This window comes from Cygnus olor, chromosome 3, assembly GCF_009769625.2.
Source record: "Cygnus olor isolate bCygOlo1 chromosome 3, bCygOlo1.pri.v2, whole genome shotgun sequence".
NCBI classification, from domain to species: domain Eukaryota; kingdom Metazoa; phylum Chordata; class Aves; order Anseriformes; family Anatidae; genus Cygnus; species Cygnus olor.
The window spans coordinates 36,369,531-36,395,339 of NC_049171.1; the positions used below are offsets into that span (position 1 = coordinate 36,369,531).

A 25,809-nucleotide genomic window follows, 5' to 3' on the forward strand; every position below is an offset into this window, starting at 1 on the left:
TGAAGATGTAAAGAGAAGTTTCTCCCCCTAATTCGGGCTTTTCATGCCAGATTGTAACGTAGTTTTTTGTACTCAGAGTACGTACAGATATGTAATTAGCTTCTCTCTCCGTTTGGCAAAAATGAGCCTTCCTTTACAGGAACAGCATTCAGTTGCACTTTAACATTTAACCGTTCCTTATAGTTCTTGCAAAAACTGCCTTTTTGGAATATCTGAATTAAACAGCTAGTACACAAACACGTATGCATCTCTCCTTACCTTGCTTCAAGCAAAGCTGCCATATTGAGTCCTATGAACTGCAGGCAGGACAGTTTTAACTGTTCAGCATTATACATTGCTGAGAACTCCAGCAGCTCAGCAGCATTCTTTAAAGTAACTGCAAAGAGAGAAAACAAACTAAGCTCACAGAATCCCGAAGGCTGGAAAAGACCTCCAAGACACCTGGTCCAACCGTCCCCCTACCACCAATATCCCCCACTAAACCACAACCTTAAATAGTAAACCTTAATAGTTATCCTGTTCTCTATGATTCTATCTCATGTAGCATTTTTTCGGAGTTGTTGCACAGCAAAAACAAGTTAATAAAACATCAAGAAATATTTTTCCTTCCTAGAAAAAACACTAATGCTCAAATACTCATAAACTACAGCAAGCTCCACATAACTTCATAGCAGCTTGAATGCAAGGGCTACTTCACAGAAATATAAAGATCCTATCTACAGATATATTGATTTCAGTATATTGAAATTCAGTGGATCAAGGGGAAAAAGAAAGTTAAAACCAGCAATTTTCATCCACACAGCACAAAACTCTTCATTAATCTCCAAATCTTCCTTTAGGTGGGAAAAAGAAAAAAAGCTGGGGGGAAGGGGAAGTCATCAAGAAATGACAAGCAAAAATTGTATGCTGCCTTTGCATATGAAGCTGAGCAACATCTAATGTTTTCTAGAAGAGACAGATCTTCATAGCCATATAGGAACACTACTGTGTCAACTAAACAGAAGACATAGGAGAACTCAATGCAAGGACAGAAATAGAAACAAAACAAATTTCGTCATGTTTTAAAGACAAGGAATCTGAATTTAATGAAGAGAGAACAGAAATTGGCAGAAATAAAGCTCTGATAAAAGTGTGGTTTTTGTTGTGATTTTTTTCTTTTTTTTAATAATTAAAGATGGCGAAATGAAAAAAAGGAATAAAGAAAAGGAAGCTTAAAGAAATAATGATTATGCTAATCTAGAACCTTACCCAAACTAAACAAGCAACAGTTAGCACTGTGCAATTAATGGCAGAAGGTAACCAGAGCAAAGAAATATAAGTAATTCCATGCTGAGATAAAGACGAAAAGCCAACATCTAAAAAAGTCTATTTTAATCTTTGAGCCATTATAATAGAAGTGGAAGAACTCACGTTTTTCTGCAATGGCTACTTCACACATTTCTTTTAGTCTGGATATAAGTAGCTGGTCTGCTACCACAAGAACGTTACATATGAATTCCACATTTTGAGAATCTGGAAAACAAAGCATCACACAAACAATGGGGGCAAGTCATGAGCAACTGTAACACACAGAGCTTCAGCAAGATTTTAGCTGGAGACAAACGTACTGGCTCTGCCAATTCTGATAGGGGTTTTCACAACACAAGGAATAAAATAGAAAAGCATAAAAGGTGGTTTTTATTTTTATTTTTTTTTTAAGCTAAAGAAGAAGGGAAAAGGGAAACTGGAGAGTCTGACAAACTGGGAAAAAAGGTACAACACAGCTTGGGGTAAACAGCCTCAAAATATAAAGACACACCAATTTGGATTTTCTACATAAAACTTCAATGCAAGCATTGAATTTCTATTTTAAAAATAAAAAACATGCAGAAGCTGCAGTTGAGTTACAAACACGTTACTGGCACCTTTTATTGCAAGAGCTTCATCTGTATACAGGTAATCTATAATTATCTGCAGTATGTCAGAATGGATTGGCATTTCCAGAGCAGAACAACAGGAAGCCTAAAATGCAAAAGGAGAGGAAAAAAGGTAAAAAGTTGACTACTTAGAATAAAATAAATTAAGCCAGTAATTATATTTAGCAAATCACTCAGGCTGAAGTTCACATTTTCAACGTTAAATAATTATTTAAGCATTTGGACAAAATCTCTTCAAATTCTTAAAGAATTGATTGAAGCAGTACAATTAAAGTCTGTCCAAACTTCTAAATAACCAGGAAACTGCTCAGTGTTTTTATCAGTTCAAGGGTCTTCTCTAACAATCCTCTTTAATTACATTATTTTAAACACAACCGTTCAAAAGTAGAGAACTGAACTTCTTTCCTTTCAAGGCAGAACATCTAGTGAAATCACAAGTTATCATTTAAGAATAGAATTGTAAGGTTAAATTTAGCATTTTCTGTGGGATTAACAGTAAAGAATGCCCTCATCAAACCCTTCATTTGAAGAACCATTGTAATCATTAAGGCAAAGCTTTCGTATGAGCAAACATTAGCCATTAAATCATGTAATTGTCATTGTTCAAGTTTATTCAGTGTCACTGCTTAACAATTTCTATTTATTTCAGTCAGGGCTGAAACAAAGTTTCATACTAAAAGATTTCTTTTGCTTAAAAGTGTGTTACTGGTACTGACACATCTGCCATCCTAGGTTTAAAAAACTCTTACAGACATTAAGATTTTTATACAACATCTATAGCACTTGATTCACAAAATATTTACTTATGAATACAGTATGATTTAGATTTGCTTATGAAATAATAGACAACTGAATCTACATACAGCTGATACAGCCATCACCAACGCAAATAGACACTCAACACCTCAACACTTTTTTTTTTTTTTTAAATCACTCATCTTCCAGTGTTTCAGATATGTTTTCTCATGGATGACTGAGGCAGCACAGTAACTTAAATGATATGTAAAGTTCTGTTACTCAGCAAAAAGAGCTGCCAGAATTTCACCAGGTTCTTAGATTCAAGTATTGCCAAAAAGCTATGGAAAGTTGAGAAAACTCTTGAACGTTGCTTCAGCTTTCAGTCTCTGAAAAATGCTCATCCATCTACATCTTTCCACTCATCCACTAAAAATTATCAAGAGTATTCAGACACTTAAACAGAAGCATCTAGTGAAATCCCAATGTCCAGGAACAGCTGAGACATTGATACACACAACTAGCAAATAGAAATAAGACACACAGAATACCAACACCTTTTGAAGCAGCATCTGGGGACTTCAGTGGAATAGCCTTTGATATACTCTATTCTATTAACAGTAGAAGTCAAATAGAGATTCTACACTTTGACTTTCAGTTTTGCTGTACCTTTCACTTATGAAAAGCTACTCAATAATGCGTACTAAATTTGTAAGATCTTTCACAGAAAAGATATGATAATACAACCAAAGGCATCAGTGTCTTATATGAACAGGCCAGCATCGACCTATGAACTAGCTCAAAATAAACTGCAAACAAAGTAGTAATTTGATCTCCTTTTATATATACTCTTACATTTATTATTCTCATATAATACAAAATCTCAGCAGTACAAATGTAATTTAACCAAACATGTTTTTTTCCTTGCAAATGGGAGCCAAGAATCCAGCCCTTCCCTTTCCCCATTATTTAAGATACATTAGTCTAGAAAAAAACTGAAAAGCTGTCACAAAACATACTACCACACACATTTATTGGCAAGCTTACCTCAATCCATGAGCTGCTTAACATGCTGTGAAAATAATCTGTAAAGAAAGGCATTTCAGTTCAAGATGCAATAAATGTTCAGTTTTAAAAATATATATATTTAATATATATACACACACATACCAAGTCTTGCACAAAGTACACACTTATGACACGGGAATTCCTTTCCATCTGAAGATTTCAGGGTCACATCACAGAGGTACGAGCTAGAAGACATTTAATAAGATCAGAACTGTGACTGTTCAGGAGACTGTCAATTGTATGCTAAACAAATACATTCTTACTTGAGCAAGTTAGGACTTCACATAAAATACATTTGAATTTTAATAATTTTAAATAAAATGAACCTAACAGTAAAGACACGATAGTTTCAAGGGAGAAGGGCTTTTGGGGCAAAGAAAAGATTCACAAAAGGCAGTCATTCCATCTCAGGTTTTTCCTTCAAAACTTTGTCAAGTACTGTTTCAAACAGCTACGACCAAATAATTAATTATGGCTAATTTTAGTTAATCTCAAGTGGTCTATATTAAGTTAGTTATTTCTGTTAAATTAATACTTGCTACAAGCTTTGGCAAAGCATTTTAAGAGTAAAGTAATCCAACTTCTTTTTAAAAAGTTACTTTTGCACAACATAGCTTTTATTAGCTATATAAGCAAGCTATTCAAGCCAATCATACCAAGGGAATTAAAGAACAATGAGCCCTTTTATAAGTGTAACAAATTTCTTCTACTGAAAGATATTCCAGAGATTTTTCTCCTTAGAAAAAGGCATCACACATTTGCTTATTTCCAAATCCATGTAATCTCAGTGTCATAGCAAGCATATTTGCAAGAAGTCAAACTGCTTTTGACTGGGCTACCCACAAAATCTCTCCTGGCATTAGTATTCTATGACAGTTAATCAATGGAACATATTAACGTACAGGAGAAAGAAGCCAAAATATACTACATATGACCTATCCCAGACTATTGAATCACAGATCAGGGTATCTACAGAGAACTTCCAAATACCTGTTACCGTGAAGGGGACAAGGGTACACCAGAAGCTAAAAACATGGCTAATCAACCTTAGCATACACTTAACAGGTAATGAGATGACAAGAGGAAGATGGCAGAGCTGAGGAAAACTTAATTTTAAAAGTTTACCATTTCTTCTGATTAAACTTCAGTTTGTTCCCATTCTTCCTGTTGATAACATTAATTTTTCCATTTTCTAACCTGACTCCATCCAATCTGCAAATCATTAATATCAGTTATAAGTAATATAATTAGTATACAGTCCAAACTATTCAGAAAAACAGTTTCAAGAATTAATAGCACTTCAGCGGGCTAATATTGTAAATACGAAAAAGAATCAAAACAATTTTTCATAGAAAACTGCAAAGAGCCAGTTGTAAAATATAACTGACATTCTTTCTACACCTTAGCAATCTTATTTATCTTTAATGAACACTATACGTAAGGCCAAAGTCCAATATTACACAGTCAAAAAATCTAAGAGTTATGTATTCTACTACCAGTCAGTTATTTGAGCAAAGACAGTGGTGTGGAAGAGGCGTATGTTTCAGCACAGGCTTTTTAACATCCTAATTTATGAAGAAGGTTTGTGAGTCAGAATGGTGAAGATGCAAGAGTGTTGCTGGTGGATTACGTAGCAATATACTTTCAATGAGAAAGTGTTTTATCATGACAATTTTACTTGGAAACTCAGTTTTAGCAGCAGCTTTACATCTTTGCTGATTAATTCTAGTGTTTGTGAAAAATACAGTGAAGACAACTGCCACAAAACAGCTCATTACCTCCTCCGGAACGGAAAGAGGAATGCAGGAAAAAGAGTAATATAATTCTACAGAGAATATTTGATCTCATTTCCATTAGTTTCAATACTAAGAGTGCATCAGTTAAACGGGAATTTGGACAAATAAATAAATAAAATAAAGAAAAGTTATCTGTGGAAAAATAGGTAGACTATGGACCACAGCATAGAAATCCATCAATCCAAAACTCAATCAGATCAGCTGAGTCTTACAGAAGAGATAATGTTTTATGACAGTCATTTTTGGAAAGTCGGGTCATTTGCAACAGATGCCAAGTCTTGGCCCTTAGAATTAGGGCCAACAGTACATCTACATCATGTAAAAGCTTACTGGAAAATGTTGCTTTAAGTACAGAATTGCACTAATGAAGTCTAATTCTGACATTATTCGAAAAAGTCATGTATGCTTTGTCTTAGGAAAAAACATCAGAACTAACTGATGTTGCTTCAAAGAGGTGACAGTGTATGCTGTAAGCTTTTATACCTAAAAACAAAAAAAAGCAAAAAAGGCAGACTCAGCAACCCTAACTAGTCTTCAACTTTAATAACAAGTTAAATCAGCTTAAATAACATACCATGAAGAGCTTGCCAGAATATAAATGTATTTCCTTTCACCTACCTTCCACTTAAATTGCTGAGTCCAAATTTTTTTGCAGTACTTTGCAGCATTTTTATGAGGTTAGATTCTTCACCAACAATTTTGCCTTTTTTAGACTTGTTCTTCTGTTTTTCATTTAGAACTTGCACTTGATTATTTCTGTAAATTTCAAATGCAGACTTTCTGTTAATATCTTCATCAAAACTCATTTTGTTCAGGTTAGAAATTAAAGTATTTTCATATTCTTCTGATTTTTCTTTATGCAGGATTTTTGGTTTATAACCATGAGTCAAAAGATCACAAGTATCAGTGTAAATGAATTGCAGAAGGTATGCAAACAGATCTGGATGAACTTTTTCTATTACATAAAGATCACATCCAACAGCATCTTCATCTTTACGGTAGACATCTGGAGTGTCTAGCTGATCATCACTGGAAACAAACAGCTTCTTGAAGAAGTCAGAGCGTACAGCCAAGATGTATTTGTGCAGAGGGTAAGTTCTTGTGCCAATCTGAAAAGTCACATCATGGATGCTGTCCATTTCATCTGTTTCATCTAGCAGCTTGCCAAAATCTTCTCCAAAACTTGATAATGACACACTTGGAATTTCATAGAGACTAGAAAAAAATTAATCCCATCAAAGAAAAGTCATTATTTACAATCCCATAAAATTTTACACAGCACAGTTAGTGAAGAGGATGAGGGCGTTCTCATTTGTTTTTTATTATTATATTTTCTTACGTTGCTGGACTACTCCATTTCATGCCCTATTCTTTACTAGAAGAACCAATAATATGCTACTTAGACTATTAAACCACATACGTAAAACCCATCATGTTTCAGAATAGCAAAACCAGCATTTCATCTTTATAATTAAGCCCATATACATGTATTATCAGATCTCTCTCAATTTTCCAACAACAGGACACAAATATTTGCTTTGAATTGTAATGTGAAATACAGCAATAAGAAAAAAGCTAATATCTACTCCTGTATCAGATGTATTAGAAACTATTACAGGAGTGCAAGGAATGTCATTCAGTAGTCTATTCATTTTTCCAAACAAAGATCCACTTTTCACTTTCATTTAGAAGTTGATTACTGAAGGGATGAATTTCTACAGTGCTTAGATCTCAGAGTGTATGAAGAACTACATTGCAAATGCTTGCCTTAAACTCTTTATCTAAAGATATCAACGGTACCTATCCTAATTACTCGAAGAACTCAGCTTATTCATTTGCATAACATGGCTGATTACTAACAAGTGCTATTCTCTGGCAGTATAGATAACCACATATACTGTGACTTCTATATGAGCTGAAAATTAAGCTTTTTTGAAAAGCAGAACAATTTAATTGTTATCACATGCATAAACACAGAGGAAGAAATATAGTCATTGGTATGTAATGGTAATCATTGGTATTTTAAATGGTTTAAATATTTTAAATATACCTTGTTTTAGGATCTGACTGTAAAACAGCAAAGTTGCATCCATTAGGATCTGTAGCAACACTAACTGCTCGGTGGACGAAAGTAAGTTTCTGAAGTCTAATTCTTTCATAGACACTGTTTGTTTCAGATGAAGAAGGCGTTTCACATGAAGCATTCTGAGGGCTCGATACAAGTTCTGCTAAAAAAAGATGTGAAAAAACACGAGATGGTCAAGCTAATTAAAATGTGCAACTGATAAAAGAAGGCAAGATTTATGACTTCAAGTCCACTGATGCAGTCACTGATAAAGTCTGGACTACGCTGAAGATTTCAGCTCACATATCAACGTGTGTATTAAAACTTTCAAAACAGTAATACAAAGAAAGCTCTCATTCACTGCCAAGCAGTCAGAATGTCCACTAGGCATTCACCCAGTCAACAGATCTGGATTCTAAAGTTTCCTTAAAGATACCAAAGCCACAAAATGAACATTAATAAGCAGAAAGATCAGAGTGCCTACAGATATATACCAGCACCACGACAAAGAATGCAAAAAGGTGTGTTTGGGAACTACTATATGATGTTGAATAAAGGAAAGTAATGACAGAGCAAAACTAGTACGCCACTCTGCAATAAGCAACAGAGGAAAGATTTTTGCTGTCAAAAAATAAGTCAATTTCTGCATAAAATTAAAGATGGAATCTATATATCAAATGAGGCAGAACTACAAAATAAAGCTGTAAAGCTCAAATACAGCCCAGGCTGGGAGTAGATCCATTGCTATCTATAGATTTTTAAGACATCTAAATAAATAGAGACCACAGTTTCAACTAAAATCCTGTCCTGTAGTAGAAGGGTATCTTCTTTGCAGAAAAACAATCCATTAGGACCTATTCTCAGCAATATGAGAGAAGTGAATAAGGAAGAAATTGCTCTGGAGACCATACTACTTTCAGATAAGGGTCTGAGAGGCAAAATAAGGTTTCACTGACTGAGCAATGACAAGCAAGTACGTGCTCCTCTTTTAATTCGATGCCAGTTTTCTAGGACTGGTCATTTAATATGTGACAAAATTGTTACAGTGGACCCTTGTACTACCACTGCGTTTTTAGAAGTACTCTTCTTCCTGAAAATCTCTACCTGAAGGTTAACCAAACTGTAAGCCTTAGGATTACTGAGGAAAGAAAACAGTAGCAGTCAGTGTACCAACCATGTAGAAAAGAAAGAACTTGACACACAGTACCATTAGATCAAGCAGCAGAAAACAAAGAGACTGCAGAAGTTTGATTAAACTATTTTACTGATTTAAAGTACTTCTAATTAGGAAGTCATAACTAACCTTTCTTTTCTGATGTTTTTTTCCCTTCTTCCAGCCACTTGCCAGTAAAGGCTTCACCATCCTGTGTGACAAACATCATTTCATTCCTATTTAAAGCAACATCGGACATGAAGACTTGCCGGCCATACACCCAACGACATTGCTTCATGGAATTGTTAGATGACTTCCAGCAAAACACCTGTAACATCAGTACCATTTTTTTCAGAGAACGGGAAAACACCCATACGGTATAAAGACAGTTAATACTATACAACACAGTACTTTTTAAACACAAGAACGTGCCACCTCAAAGTCACATATAAAAAGATAACGACATCCTCTAAAGTCTTATCCTAAAACATTATGAGCATCTATTACAAAGAACCTACAAGTAAAATGGGGAAACCCTATTACGATATCTAATCCATTTGCCCACGAAGAGCATTTGAAAAGCTGCTCTGAATATTTAAACATTTTTGTAACACTCATTTACAGGACAGCTTTTACTGCCATTTCAGTAAGGACAGCAAAAGGTAACAAGTCAAGTCAAGCAACAAGCTTAATCCAGTTCTTGATTTACAAGTTTGTTCCCCTGGTTTGCTTATAAATTAGGTCAAATTCAAAGCTAACAGAGCAAAAACAAACCATTTCTTGCTAATTGTTTGAAAAAAAACTTAAGTTTCTCTGAAGCATCCAAGGTTCTGCAGTGGAGACTATAACCAAACATAAACATGAAAACATGCAATACAAACATGAAGGACTACAAGCATGAAAAAGAAGCGTGGCCAGTAGGCTGAGGGAGGTGATTCTATTCTCCCCCTCTACTCTGCTCTCGTGAGACCCCACCTGGAGTCCTGCATTCAGCTCTGGTGCCCCCAGCACAAGAACGACATGGACCTATTAGAATGAGTATAGAGGAGGGCCTAAAAAATGATCAAGGGGCTGGAGCACCTCTCCTACAAAGACAGGCTGAGGGAGTTGGGGTTGTTCAGCCTGGAGAAGAGAAGGCTCCGGGGAGACCTTAGAACAACCTTCCAATACCTAAAGTTGGCCAACAGGAAAGCTGGGGAGGTACTCTTTGTCAAGGAGTGTAGGGTTAGGACAAGGAGTAATGGCTTTAAACTAAAAGAAGGTAGATTCAGATTAGCTATAAGGAAGAAATTCTTTACTCAGAGGGTGGCGAGGCACTAGCAAAGGTTGCCCAGAGAAGCTGTGGATGCCCCATCCCTGGAGGTGTTCAAGGCCAGGCTGGATGGGGCCTTGGGCAACCTGGTCTGGTGGGAGATGTCCCTGCCCCTAGCAAGTGGTTGGGTCTGGATGATCTTTAAGGTCCCTTCCAACCCAAACCACTCTATGATTCTATGCACAGCAGGACCCCACACACAGGTGTACTGTGGATGTCTGTAAGAAGTGGGCACACAGCAACAATCCTGTGGAAAGTAAGCCCAGATGTGACATCAGCCTGACTTTAGCACCACTTTCTTCTCGTCCCATTGAAGGAGGTGCAAAGGTCTGTCAACACCTACATAAGGGACAAAGGAGTTTGAGTGACCTGTTTCACTTCCCCTCTCTTATGCCTTGCAGAATCAGAGTGGTTCAACTGCTCTGCTCAAGCAGTGCCAACCACAGCAGGCTGCCCAGAACCATGTCCAGATGGCTTCTGAGCATATTCAAGGTGTGAGGCTCCACAACCTGTCTGGACAACCTACATCCATGCTCGGTCACCCTAACAGTGAAAAACTTTCCTGATGTTCAGAGGGAACCTCCTTGTGTTTCAGTCTGTGCCTACTACCTCTTGTCCTGTCACTGGACACCAATGAAAAGAGACTGGATCTGTCTTCTTTGCACCCTCCCTTCAGTTATATCAACATATGTATATATATATACACATACATACACACCTTCTGGTACATATATATCGACATTGGTAAGATTCCCTCTAAGGCCTCTCCTCTCTTGGCTAAGAAAGTCTCTCTTGAAGAAAGTACTAGACTAGGTAGTGTTAATTCAGGAAACAGAAGTACTAAGATCCCATGCCTCTCTTTACTCAACAATGCCTGTATCACTAAATCGCAAATCCTAGCATTTGCCAGCATTCAGCATGGAAAGTAAGCCATGTCGGTTGACACAGTTCCACTGATGCAGGAAGATAAGTAGTTTCTCACTGCTAAAGTGGTATCCCAAAGATGTCAAAAGGATGCTACCAATAGTACAGATGCTAGAGGCTAAGCCTCACATGAACAAATACTGAACTGGAAGTTTTGTCATCTCTGATACAACTAATGACCTAATAAACTGATAAGATCTGTTCAAATAAATGCAAGGAGAGAAAGGAACATACACACACTGATCTCCATTTTGATGTACAAAGTCACTTTTTAACATTCCTTAAGGCAGCACTTCAGCAACAAAACCTTTTCTTAAATGCCACTAGATGGCACTGAAGGCTTAGGTCTCCCAGTGAACAGACCTATGCTAGAAAAGGCTATTGAAGTACCCCATAAACTACTCCTCTATTAGAGAGCAAGGAAAGAAAACAATGAATCTTCCATAGTATTGCAGCTTTAAGAAAACAGAGCGTCTACATTTAGCTGTAAATCCTAAGCTATTTACCAGGTTTAGCTATAAAACTTTTCAGCAATACAAGGGACATTTCATTTACAGAACTGCTGCTTTTCAGCATATTCCAGAGGCTATTTCTGAGACTGTTTCTGGAGAGCGTAAAAGTGACCAGGGAGGTGGGATAACAGGAGAGAAAAAACACCACGCATGCTATAGCCACTAGCAGGCAAAAGTAAAGGAGCTTCAACCTCCAATGAAAAAGCATTAGATGTTCACAGATTTAAAAGTGAACTACTGTACATTACTTTGGTAGTTTTTTTTAATGAATTGCATATTCTTTATGAATGATTTTGTACCATCAACTTAAAGTAGAACAGTAAAAATACAGTTATTTGCTTATTATTTCAGCATGCATTTTAAATCCTACCCAAGGTAAGTTTTATTTCCATTCTTAAATTGAAACACAGGCTCACCAAGGGAGCCCAAATGGTTTCATTCTTATGAATCAGCTTATTTATGCAGCTTACTATATAATTATGATTTTAGGAACACAACTTACTCTTCCAGCTTCATCCAGTGCTAAAATACATATCTTCTGACCCCCATTTTCTTTAAGATGCTGGGTGTCTACCTTGTATTCCAAGCAGCCCCCATTAACCAGAACTTTTTTAAGGTTCAGCTGTCTGAAAGAACATAAAAGATTAAAGTAGTATTTCTTCATCATGTACAGACATTGCTCCTATGATAAAATGAGTTCTCTCATTTAGAGAAACAATTTTAAAAAAGCTGAAGTAGTGACACTGAAAGGCTACTTAAGTTTAGTTATCCCCTGATGGTACAACTAACAATTGCTAATAAAATACTATTAGTAGACTGCATTCTTTTGCTTTGTTGTTTTTTAGTAAGTCGCATCATATCCACACGTTCTTCACAAAATTCCATGAGTGAAAACGACTGTATGGTTTAGCTTTGATCTTAAGCATTACAAAAACTACAGTCGTAAGAGTTTCATTTAGCAGTTTGTATTAGAAGACCTATTCTATCCCAGTAAGCTGTTTCTCACTTTCATTGGGGGCATTGTTTTTTAACCGATCAAAACCATGCAAGATAACACTTTTCAGTTTCCTAATACAGGAGCGTAGTAAATGGAGTTAAGTTTTTCCAAGTATCAGCACTGTTATTTAACATGTAAAAAAAAAAGTATAAAATAAACCTTAAGCTAACACATGTATATGAACATTGCTACAATTTTAATTGTAGCTGAGAAGATATAACTGGGAGCTGTCAAAATTTGTTAATTACCTCTTCTGAACAGTTAATGCAAACTAAGTAAGAGAGAATAGGACCATATGATTTAATACTAACTTATGAGTCAGAGGCCTAGTTTCTTCAACAGGTTTTACATTCCGGTTTTAGCACATGGACCAGATGACTTCACAAGGTCACCCTTTCAAACCTAAGTTACTCCGCATAGCGTGATATATCCACATGTTCTTTATGAAATACTGAGCCAAACTTACTGACTCAAAATCATAACAACGTAACTAAATACAATAGCACACCTTCAGTGCCTCTGCTAAGACAAATTTAAACAAACTGAGTTCAACAGATGAACAAAAAATACCAGTTTTAAAATTTTAAAACCTACAGCATGGAATATTTCTTGCTAATATGCTTTTTTAAACTTCCTCGGTGTACTATGAGTGGATCTTAGTCTCATCTAATAATAAAAAAAAGGATGGCTCCAGTTGGTATGTAAGAACTGCAAATGAAGAAAACTTGGTGAAACACTGTATTAGCACTACTTTATACACAAGTCTTTAAAATAGTTGCAAGCATAAGACTACAGTGAAATCTTCACCTCATAATTCATGACAAATTAGAAGAGTACCACATACTTTGAAGCCATCTTTTTGCACTGATAGTCTGCAAGCAGATATATATCTCCTCTTTCAGTGACGCATACTGTAGCACCATCACTTGCAGACACCAGGGACACAGAAATATCTTTATGGTGTAGAGCAGAAACTTGGCGAGGTGCAGTTACACATTTTTCACCATTAGGATCCAGCAGATAACCTAGAAAATACAACCCACCCCAAAAGCATTATTTCACATTCCACACATTGTTCATTTAAAGGACGTTGTTATGCTACTCTGAAGAACCTTTAAGTTCTCTAGGACTTCCTCGGTAGTTAGATAATTCATCTTCAAAATAGTAAGACAGGTAACAGATGCACCACACATACACGTGTTAGTTTACCACAAATACCAGAAAATATTCAAGATCTGATACAAATAATAAAGTAAGACATATTCTACAGGGCCAGCTATTTAATAAGGTTAGACTCTACAGTCATACTGCCTTTCATTCCAAAGAAAGACCATTTGTTTGATCATATTACAGTTCATGACACTCGAAGTACTATCACACTGGCATAAACTATGGGTTATTCCAGCCACTGAAATAAACTAAGCAAGCTTGTAATACAAATTGCTGTAAGTGCACATAAGCACAAAGGCAGGGAGTTAATGTGAAAGAAAAGATAAGGTTGGGGTTGTAATGTAAGAACTCTGAAAACATAAAAATCAGGTCATCACTGCTCCGCTGCATTAAGAATCCTAAAACAAATAATCTATAAAAAGGTATACAGCATAATCCTGCTCTGTGTGCACTTATGTCTGCACCACAGAGCGGATCAGGGTACAAAAATCCAGGAATAAGCAGCAGAGCTACCTCTAAAGATGAAAGCAGCCCTGTTCTGACAGTGTAGTGCTATTCCCAAACCTCCTATAGAGGGCAAGGTTTATTACCACAGGTCCATCACAGTTCCCAGCTGATAAAACTATACCACTTATGATAAAAGTCACTGTCTCCATATGGTCCTGCACTGGGCCACGTGCATATCAGAAGAATCTCAACAGCACACGCAACCACAAAAAAATGTGATAGATGCATATACAAAAATGCATCAAAAAGAGAACAAATATGCAGTAGTAAGATACTTCTCAAAGACATTTTTTCACATGCCTTTCCAATCTTAAATAGGAACACAAAAGTGTCTAAACCTGATGTCAGAAGCAACAAAGATTAACTAAGTACCATTAACTAAGTACCAAGCTAGCTAAGTTTTGTATGCACAAAGATACAGAACTGTGGAAGTGCAAAATCCAAACCAATATTGCAACATCTGTTTATTAGAAAAGACAAATGCAATTCAAATATCCCATTTGTACAATAAATTAGGAAGTTCACTAGTTGGCAAAATATTTTTTTTTAAATGTTTTCTTAATTTCAGAATAATATTGAATTAAGTGAAGATTCTGGTAATGGTGTTGAAAAAAATCTACATATGGGAAAGCATTTCACTTTAAAACGTTAGTACAGAAAAAGCTATCAGTAGCTTGTTTACAGTGCATGGGGAAAAAAAACATAGGCAGGATCGATAAATGCTAGTTTATGATTTATTAAGGACAGCATCAGTGAGACTTGGGGTAATCTGCAACACAAACAGTAACATTTTGTTTCCTGAATGTCTTCAGTAGCAGAACCACACCAGATACACAGAAGGGAAATGAATTATAAAGAATTCAAATACCAAAGCTAAATCAGACTGGCTCCCATTATCTCAAAATGGGAAAGTCATTGCCAGTAATGAAAAATATTCTTCAAAAGAAGTGTGGAAGGTTGAAATCACCAGATTGGAAGAAGAAAAAAAAAAGAGAAAGCTTTAACCAGGCTTCTGTTGGAAGAAGCAAACAACAGCTTTAGTATGAGTAACATATTTTAATGGCTGGGTTTTACTTTCAGAACGCTTCTACCTTACCTAGTTGGCCGCCATTCAGCCCCATGGTATACACTGCTTCCTTAGTCCATAGCACTGTATGGAATCTGCCTGCAGCCACTCCAATCACCATTCTACCTTTCAGGTTTTTTGCCTGAACCTAAGCACAAATCCAAAGTACATCTTAATATTAAGCAGCGATGGGTAAATTTCACATGTACAAACTTCTGACAACATTTAACTTCCGAAGTCATTAAGAATACAGTATTGGTACAGTATCCATGTACAGTCTAATAAGTCAGGATTATTTCAGAAGTTTGTCAAGTGGGACACTATTACATTTGTGACCAAAAAATATTTTTTTCACTGTCTAATTAGAACTAGAATCTAATCTTCTTAGGCTGTCTTCACATGTAGGATGCCAAACAGGACTGCACAGCACACATGTAAGACAGGCAAAGACAACTCAGGTGCTGCTGAAGCATCAGTTAAAGTTTCAGCTTGTAAGCCCTAATGCCCTAAACGCACTGCAGAACACTATAGTACTAATTCCACGTGTCAAACTTGACTTGATATTCCAGATAATTCTTGATGATCAGGATTAAAGTAAATACCATGGATAAACAGTTATCATTACACAACTGAAGAGCATCCCATTGTACCCCAAAACACTGCCCTGTTGCACTTTTGCCAAATATTATTCCCTACTTTTATAACACTGACAATACGTGTTTTTTTTTTTTTTTTTTAACTCCAGATGAAACTTCTTTTCAATAAAAGGTGAAGTAATTCTTACTTCCTTTAAAAATATATATATATTTTGATTGAGCATAGAAATATAGTGAAGTTGCAGATGTTTAACCTCTCCTGAAGCCTCATGGGTTCTCTTTGGTTATTCCTCCTTCCTGTTTCTATTCTTTCCGAAGTACTACAATTCCAGAATCAGTGCTTCCACCAAAGGACACTAACGTCAAACTCTTTGGATCACTGAATGATGGATGTAAAAGTTTTAAGATTATTAGTCTCAAGTAATATATACTTGTTATTCTTAGTCCATTTCAGCTACAGAACTGTTTGGGGGTAAAGGTTTTTGGAAATTGGAGCTTGTACTATGCTTGTTACTAAGAACTTTAGCATTTTCCAGGTTACAAACTGAGACGTAAATCAGGACATCAGTAAGTATTTAAGATTGAGATGTATGATAACAGAATCAAGATTTTATCTGAATTCCGATTCCACTCCACTGTCCTGAAAAGCTTTAAAAGTTATTTATATAATCTTTATATTTCACTTTCTGTTAAAAGAAATAATAATAATAAAAACCAAACCACACCACAAGTAAGTTTTTGGCTGATTTTTACCTGTCTGGGAACATTGCAATTAGCAGGAGGAGGAAGAATACCCAACTGATGGAAAGTATTTAGACCAAATGTGTAAACACATCCGTCTTCTGTTAAAACAACAGTATGATCCTTAGCTGCTGTTATCTGGGAGCACTGGTGGCCAGCTAAGCCTTCCACAAGTCTTGGAACCTAAACAAGAAAAAAAGTTTAATATTAATCATTGGCCGCATAAGTAGTTACAATGACAAAGTCATGAAATATTGAAATACAGATGAAAACCTACGTGAAAATACAATATACTCATTAACAAAGTTACCACCTCCAATGCAATGGGACAAATTACTTTCTTTGAGCTCTGTGAAACACATCATTTGCTATCAAGGGAGAGATTATTTTTAAACTACCCGCTCTGAAATCAGGGTGGGAACTATACCTTGAGGACAGGTAAAAACGTATTAACTGTTACATCTTTTGTTTTTCTTTTTAAATTACAATGAGCAACAGGTTTCTCCCTTCCACCCGAATACAGGATAATCCAAAGAAAATAACACAATAAGGAAACAGTTCTGTATCTTCAACACTTTATGCCCTCTACCAGGAATTCTCCTTTATTTGACTGGGCAACATCCCATTTTTAAAACACCAGTTTGCATCCCTTCTGAAAAAAAAATAAATCTGATTTTCTAGAACTGTGTTCTTTAAAAAGTGTATTCAAAAGAGATCTCCAGTCTTCACCTTAGCATCCAGCAACATAGTATCAAGTTCTACCAGATGCCCAATATTAGTAATTTTTAAAAATTAGAAGTACTGTGCTGTAAACTAAATACACACTACCAGGTAAACAGGATAAAATACTGAAATCTGAATTGTATTGCCATCGTATCTGTCTTCTCTAACTTTGGTTTTGTATACTGCAACACTACTATTCAAATGAATTCACTTAATAGCTGTGCAAGTCTAACAAGAAGCAACCACTACCAACTCCACAGTACTGCTTCTGCCAGTCTTGACAATCATCTGACAGTATCATAAACCTATTTAAGAAGCCAGCCCCACAGAAAACCATTTGCTTCCACTTATCTGACATCATCTACCTTTTGATCCAACTTTACCCTAACCTGAAAGTTTCACCTCAGCATAAAGTTATCTTAAATTATAATACATTTAAATGTACGTTCTTCTACTCTTTGCCACATCACTTCTAGTACTGGAGCAGTTTTCTTCTGTTATTTGGTGGGGAAAGGGGATATTGTTTATTTAAAATCAACAGTAAATTGACTAAAAAAGTTTTAAGAGTACACTCACAGAAACTCTAATTCAGACTTCCTGTTTGATATCAAAGAAATATCATGCTAGACTACACACAAGACAGGATTAAGATACCAGGCATGTCTGTTCATCACCATGACCCAAACGTCCTCCTTGTCCATGTCCACACGTATAAATTTGACCTTTGTGGGAAAGGAACACCGAGTGGAATTTGCAGAGTACCACCTGAAAGAAAAGGGATAAAAAAAAGGGCAGGGCAGGGGAAATACAGGACACATTAGCTTTCTTAGATAATCCCAAAACACCTGTGAAAACTACCTCACAAACAAGTTCAGCGTTATTAAAGATAACTTATCACAATACAGACAGAACTCGTAACCATGAAACTGTATGCAATGCTGCAATACAGAATCTTTAACCCAAGGCTTAAATAACCTAAGCAGTGTTTTCAAAAATGCAAATAATCAAAGTTGTTACTATGATATCCTGTTTAGCATGCTTTTATAATTATCTCATCTGAATGCTAACGAACTAAAAAAAGAGAAATTGTAATTACTGAATAGATAAAAACACAGGGAAGAGGCATGATTACAGCCTCACACTGTTGGTCCCCTCAATTGCAAAACCTGCCCTGAAGTTAGTTCAGTTAGCCAACGTTTTTTCTATTACCGCTGTAACCAACACAAACCTCACAAGGAAAGGGAGAATTCAACTGAAAGTGAAACGCATCTGTTGCATGCATCTCCCTGACCTTTGCTTAGATAGCGAAGTTACAGTAGCTTGTCATACAGATCTGATGACTAGGCTGACCACAGTACAGAGTCCCCAGAACAGATTAAACTACGGTGTAGGCCACTTTATAAAAGAATTCCCATGATTTTAAGTGACAAAGGTACAGGACACCAAGATTTAGGCATACTTCTAGTTATTTCACTGTGTTACCTGTGTAGTAAACCTCTTTAAAAGCTAAGATTTAAGTGAGACAACAAATACTCTCAAAGGTTATGATTTACCTTTTCATGAAAATATGGGTAAGATTCTAGTATTACAGCACAGGCACTACCAAATCAAGTCACAAGGAACACAAAACGCTTTAAATTTAGTATATATTGCCTTAACTTACTTGAAGAGTTTGTATTTATCAAAGGCACGGGCCCTGCAGGCTAGCAAAAGCCCAAAAGATTCAGTTTTAAGTGCAACAATACCAACTCAGAATTGCTGAAAGAAACACATTAAAACTGCTGCAGATTGTTTGCACTAAACACTTGTTCAACTTCTACTGTAAACTATTCTTAAACAGAAGTCACAAGTTATTAGGAACAAACTACATTAACAGAAGTGCTGTAACAGCACAAGCTGCTTTCAACACAAGATGACTTTTAATTAAACACATACCAAACAAATTCACTATCCCACTTCAGTTCACTATGGGAGCTGCATAAGAGGTTAGAAACTTAGAAGATACAGAAGCATCACACTTCTGCATTATTTTAGTCATCTATAAGCCATATATCCAAGGTAAATCATCAATAACTATCAAAAAGCATTCTCCCCACCAAACACAGAGAACCATAATTTCATTGGGGGATATGGGGACATAAAGCAGCAAAAACATAATACAGCAGGCCAAGTCAAATATTCCCTGGCTGCTCTAAGCTGCTTGCCAGATCAATGGAGACTGCTTACTGAGAAAAAAAATAGGAAGAAAAAAAATGTAATAATAAAATAAAAATCAGACCCAAGATTTTTTTTCCTCTGTATGTTTTCAAAAGTTGACATTTTTGATAGTTGTTTCCCCCTACACACCCCTCCAGGTTCACTGAGTAAGATGCCTACGTAATACTTCCAGAATACCTGTTTGATATAAACGCTGTTACGAGGAAAGAGGTCCACCAATTCAGGATGATGTTTACTCTGTTGACCGCCATGACCCAAAGTAAAATTTATATTGTTTCCCCAGGTGTAAACTTCTGTGGGATCTGCAATGAAAAATATTACCTCTGCAGCTTGTCAATATAGCAGTTTCATGCATACTGAGTTTGAAAAGTAACTCCTGCTGTTTCTATTAAAGATTTGAAGAGAAAATTTGTTTAAAAAGATATATTCTTATGAAAAGTAAGATGCTACAACAAAATACTTTGACTACAACGTATAGAAAACAACCACCATTATTCACGCTTATTTTCCAGCTGCATAAAATGCAAGCATTCTACAGCAGTAGATTTACTGTAGATGTTTTCAGAAGATCATTACTACCACCTTAGGTTACATATGCTTTTCTTTTTCAATTTAGTAAAAAGCCTTTCCCAGAAACTCTTATGCACAGAAGCCATAAGCACCTTCATTATCCTTTATTATTTTTTAAATAACCTCTCAGTTACAGTGACATCCGAACACCATTTTCTGATGAGTAGGAAATTGAAATCAATGCACATTCGATCATGTTGCACTACTATTATAAGAACTAAAGAATTTCACAATACATTGCAATGTAAAATTAATACATGAAACTCAGGATTTGCATAACCAAAACCACTTAAATTGACTGGAAAAAAAGCTGAAAAGGACTTTCAACGTACAACACTACATTTGGAGACATGGAGAAAAGGACATAGAAGAGGGGTACAAAAAGAATAAAATAGCATAAAAATAAGTAAAAAACACCGGAAAAACTTGTTTCCTGTCAAAGAAAACCTTGTGTGCTATGAGTTATTCTTACACAATCATTTCCTATTTCAAGTTACTGTATTTAGAGTGACTGTAGCTAACATACCAAGTTATCTTACCTTAAAAGTATTCTGAAGCTTCAAGAACATATTCCCCCTCTTTTCACAAGAGACACAGAAGTGATGTAAACTACCCTACTGAATTCAAAGACATTGTCTTTGGTAACTTGATAGTCTCTCTGATAACTTGAATTGAGATAAAGAGAAGAATCGTGGAATGGCTTGGAAGATTCCTCTGGAAACCATCTAGTCCAACACCCCTTCTCAAACGCAGTCAGCGAGAGCTGGCTGCCCAGGACCACGTCTTTCTCAGGTTTTGAGTATCTCCAAGGTCCGAGTCTCCACAATGTCTCCGGGCAACCTATTAAATCACTTGCTCTCCCCATCTCCCCCCCACCCCCCCTTTTTTTATTTATTTTTTTTTACCTCTAAGCCAGTCATTATTTGTCCATTCAGGCTACATATGTGCATTCAGCATCTACTGCCAACATTTTGCACCTGCTGTCTTATGACATTAGTGACACCACATCTTCAGATATTTGATAACTTATACAGTCCTGATCAGAAACTGAAAATACTGTCTGTGCTGGTATAGACATTAATATGCTGTTGACGTATATCACCTTGTAAAATACAATTGAAGTTATTTGATTTCCTACCAGTTTTCTTGAACACCACATGGATTGGCCTGTCTTTCATCACAAGATCCAAGGCTGATAAGCCTTCCTTATCCTGAACATACAGACTAACACCATGCTGAAATAGAAGCAGAGAAGGGGAAGAGAAAAAGAAAAGCTAAGGTTAACTCCACAGCTCAAAGTAACCCAGGTAAACATTTACAAAGCTAAATAAATCTTTAACTGAACTTTAATAGTGATAAAAGAAAATCTTCAGAATATTTATGGTTAATTTTAAGTAGATCTGGGGAAAAAAATAACACGACAAAAAACCAATAGTTTAATTCTGTTCAGCTACACACATTTCATGTTGATTCATTAACTGCGAAATTACTGCATGAAAACTGATTGAGTAATAAGACAATCAGGGAGACACAGAGGAAACTCACTTGAAGGTAAAGCACTGCCATCTAGGAAAGGCAAGAAGCAACTATGTACCAAAAAAGCATTTACTATCTTTGAAAAATACATTTTCTCCTACTGGCAAGTTTTTTTTTTTGTTATTTAAAAAAAAAGTTTTGACATGCTAGAGAAGTGAAAAGATTGAAAAAAACTACTATGACTTTGAAAACAAGCAGGGAACAGTAGTTCACAGTTGCTGAGAAAAAAGCAAGAGGACACAAATAGCCAGACAAGATAGACAAGATGATTAACCTAGAGAAGATTTACTGGGGGGGGGGAAAAATCTTATCAACAGGTATAAAAAAATACCTGATAGGAGATGGGTTAAGAGGCATTATCAGTGGTACCCAGTGATAAACCAAGTGGCAACGGGCACAAATTGAAATACAAGAAATTCCATTTAAATATATAAAAACATTTTTATTGGACTGGTGTTAGAACACCAGAATGCAGGTGTTTGGATGAGATGATCACTCAGAGATCCCTTTATAGCTCAGCTATTTCATAATTATATTCTATAATCCCTTCCTGTCATTGCTATAATACCTTAAGAACACTTGCTCTTAATAACACAGTACAGCAGAGAGACTTTGGTTAAGGAACTGGAAGGTAGAGCACTCTCTCTGACTCATCCTGCTTCTTAAAGAAATATCAACAGAGCCACCTATCATAAAAACCTCACTCATTTATGCAACTGATAGAACAGTAGAATACATTTGGGGAAACCAGCACAGATCTCATATAAGCAAGCATCAAAAATGCAGACACACGTTAGAGGATGGAATACCTTTTCAAATATCACATACGGTTTTGAGTTTTCTAAAGAACAGAATCACTTACAATTCTCATAAAAACATTTATTTTGAAAAGAAAACCTCTTCACTATGTAGGAGTATGGCACATGAAATATGTATTTATCAGTTATGAGAACCTCAAGAATAACTACTGGAGCCACAGCTATTTTGGTTAAACTGCTTGTTGAAAGCAGAGAGTTTAACACTTAAAATTCCAATGACTAGCCATTTGTAAAAGGCTAAACTCAAAATGGAAAAATCTCAGCCTTAACAAGTTTACTTTAAGTCACCCTGAACCAAATATTTATCTCACATGGTTAAAGGGAGCCTGACCCTCTCAACCACATGTAGCTCTTCCTGTTGCTGTACTTGGGGTAGGAGGAACAGAGGGAAGAGCAAGCAAAAATTAAAAAAAAAAACTTGCTGAGAAGCAGGGAAGAAACAGCAATTGCAAGAAAGGAAGGAAGGGAACTGAGTGAAAGCCCTGGTTAAACCATAAATGAAATGGAGATTCACTTAATAAAATGCTGTGCATCTTGAACTGCTTCTCTCTCAAACCTAAGATCCATTGCTAATTGCTACTCCATCCAAGCTCATGTTATTTTACGCTGTCTAAAAATACTAATTGGTATAATTACTGGCGGGTTGTCCTGGTTTCAGTTAGGACAGAGTTAATTTTCCTCCTAGTAGCTGGCAGGGTGCTATGTTTTGGATTAGGATGAGAAGAGCTCTGATAACATGCTGATGTTTTAATTGTTGTAGAGCAGTGCTTACACCAAGCCAAGGACTTTTCAGCCTCTCTCTGTCCTGCTAGAGAGCAGGCTAGGGATGCAGCAGGAGCTGGGAGGGGACAGACCCAGGACAGCTGACCCAAACTGGCCAAAGGGGTATTCCATACCATCTGACGTCATGCTGAACAATATATAGGGGTGGCTAGCCGGGGTGGAGGGGGGGGGGCCGGCTGCTCGGGGATAGGCTGGGCATCGGTCAACGGGTGGTGAGCAATTGCATTGTGCACCACTTATTTCGTACACATTATTATTATTAATACTATTATTATTATTGTTATTATTATTTTCCTGTCTTAATAAACTGTCTTTATCTCAACTCACAGGCTTCACTTTCCCATTTCTCTCCCCCATCCCAGAGAGGGAGGGGGGAGGGTGAGCGAACGGCTGTGTGCTGTTTAGCTGCCAGCCTGCTAAACCACAACACAGGTCTATTTTTGCAACATCTTTAGTCTCACATCAAGTTCATTCTGCACTTTTCAGATCCTAACACCGATACTGTTCGTACAAACCAGTCTTTAAGGAAGTCTCCAATTGATCAAGCAGCCTGACTCACTGCTGATTTCTGTATGGGCAAAGACAGACACCTTTGATAAATACAAAGACAAGTTTCAAGTAAATCAGTGCACTGTGATCTAAACATAAAGTAAGTCTCAAGAGGCTTTCCATCAAGTTTAAAAATCTACTTTTCTAGAAGTGATACAACTCTAAAAATTGTAGATACCAAGGAAAATGGCAGCTGCAAATTACTCACCTTCAGTAATGACAAAACACAATCAATGTACCCATAAAATATACTTCTGTGCAAAGCTGTCCATCCAGATTCCTTGTCTTTTGCCGAGAGATCTACTCCTTTGGTCTCAGCCAACCAGTCTAGCACACCCTTTTTGCCACAAGATGAAGCAAGATGTAGAACGTTTCTACCAAAGGCATCCTTTATAGTTGCAGCATTGTAGCAGTAAGAAGAGAGAAAGGCCTTGATCTGGCCTTCACTTCCTCTGGTTACTACAGAGATCACATCCAGAGCATGCTGTAGAGATCGACACTTTGCAGTGCAGTCTGGCATGAGAGAATTCATCTTCACTTCGGAGGCTGCTCCTCTCCTTAAGGGGAACAACCATCAAGGTATATCAAGGCACTCCGATTCAGTATACAACACAGTGCCTTCAAAAAGTTGTAATTCCAAGGATGTAAATCCAGTTTTATTGAGCTGCCATTAGAAAACTTATGTTTGGCACTTGATCCAAATAAATATTTATAAATATATATTTTAAGAAGTCTTATTTCACCATCATATATAACAAATATTGTTGTCCACAGAAATTCCAAAGAGAACTACCTCACGTGTGGGGAGGGGGATTCCCCCTCCACACACCCTTGTTCTTCTAAAACTCCATAATTGCAAGGGAGACCTGAAAGAGAACAAAACAGAACAGATCAGTCAACAGAAAATCTTTTCCCCATCAACTGTACCAAATTAAATGCACATCAAATTAGAGCTTATGAATACAAGAGCAATGTGGCAAAGGTTAACTGACTCCTCATGCCATCTGAGCTTAAATGAGGCATTCAGCCGGTCTAAAAATCCATGACTCCCTTCCCCACCCCATCCTCAGAAAACACCTCCTCCCTTCCTTTGACATAAGTCTTTGAGGCTACACAGTGAACTGCTGCAAAAAGTAACCTAAAGAACAACAACAAAAAAAAATCCTTTTCCAGCCTCCTTAGGATCCTAATAGTTTCCTAATCATATTATTACTTTGTGATCATAAAGCAAAGACTGAACTGAAGGACTGCTGGGAAAAACAAACAAAAAACACACAGGTGTTGAGTACATCTTGGCTGACAGAAGCTTTGTCAGTCCCACCCAGGCAGAGGGAGGGACCACCGCAGTTTCCTTTGGCAACTTCAATGACGGATTATCCTCAGGTTGTCTTCCCTGGCTTGAACGTCCACCCATTTCCCCACAGAGCAGGCTTCTCTCCACCACTCCCAGAGCTACTGACAAAGGTGAGAGGGAGGACAGCAAGAAATCAAAGAAAAGCAACTAGTACAAGAGACATGAATTCAGACTGCTGCAGTCACGCAAGGCAAAGGTCGAAAGCTCCTGGAATTGGCAGGAAGAAATGATGGTCTAGGTTGGATGGGGATGGGGCACATATCCGTGCATACTTATATATGTATACTTTAATATGCAGATATTATGGATATGCTTACTGTATTTTAGCATATCTATCCTTCTTTGGCATATACTTTATGAAATGTAAGCAAGGCCTGACAGAAGCACTCATCTAGCCTATTAAAAATGTGCAGGTATATTTAGAGTGTTACAGCTCACAAACTCGAGAGAATAAAAATTACACATAAAACCATCTAAAGTAGAAAAAGTGAAGTATACACATCACCAATGCATTGCATAAAGCAAACTGCTATTCAGTCCCAAAACACTTCACACTAACATTTCAAGCATAAGCATCAAACTGAGTTGAGGAGTGTTAAATCACATCAAACTCCTTGATGGTTTTGCTCGCTATTCAAACTGCAGTTTAAAATCATTCTACCAGTGAGTAAAATATTCCAAAAGAAGTCAGATAATGCTAC

The 25,809-nt window shown here is 36.7% G+C and overlaps 1 protein-coding gene across 4 annotated transcripts in view; it reads right to left on the reverse strand.

The window, feature by feature from the left end:
* IBTK (inhibitor of Bruton tyrosine kinase) overlaps positions 1 to 25,809 on the reverse strand; it is a 55,531-nt gene that overhangs the window by 23,119 nt on the left and 6,603 nt on the right. For 2 of the 4 annotated variants that reach the window (XM_040554017.1, XM_040554018.1), the window contains exons 2-18: positions 23,963 to 24,620; positions 21,207 to 21,303; positions 19,676 to 19,800; positions 17,936 to 18,046; positions 16,571 to 16,741; positions 15,252 to 15,369; positions 13,323 to 13,503; positions 11,984 to 12,107; positions 8,884 to 9,061; positions 7,566 to 7,743; positions 6,134 to 6,730; positions 4,845 to 4,931; positions 3,822 to 3,904; positions 3,699 to 3,736; positions 1,905 to 2,001; positions 1,411 to 1,512; positions 259 to 376 (exon numbers count right to left, since the gene is read on the reverse strand). In XM_040554017.1, coding sequence (XP_040409951.1) covers positions 259 to 376; positions 1,411 to 1,512; positions 1,905 to 2,001; positions 3,699 to 3,736; positions 3,822 to 3,904; positions 4,845 to 4,931; positions 6,134 to 6,730; positions 7,566 to 7,743; positions 8,884 to 9,061; positions 11,984 to 12,107; positions 13,323 to 13,503; positions 15,252 to 15,369; positions 16,571 to 16,741; positions 17,936 to 18,046; positions 19,676 to 19,800; positions 21,207 to 21,303; positions 23,963 to 24,286 — 2,729 coding nt within the window. In that variant the 5' untranslated portion in view covers positions 24,287 to 24,620. The remainder of the gene's footprint in view (positions 1 to 258; positions 377 to 1,410; positions 1,513 to 1,904; positions 2,002 to 3,698; positions 3,737 to 3,821; positions 3,905 to 4,844; positions 4,932 to 6,133; positions 6,731 to 7,565; positions 7,744 to 8,883; positions 9,062 to 11,983; positions 12,108 to 13,322; positions 13,504 to 15,251; positions 15,370 to 16,570; positions 16,742 to 17,935; positions 18,047 to 19,675; positions 19,801 to 21,206; positions 21,304 to 23,962; positions 24,621 to 25,809) is intronic. The other 2 variants (XM_040554019.1, XM_040554020.1) reach the window with 1 other exon arrangement.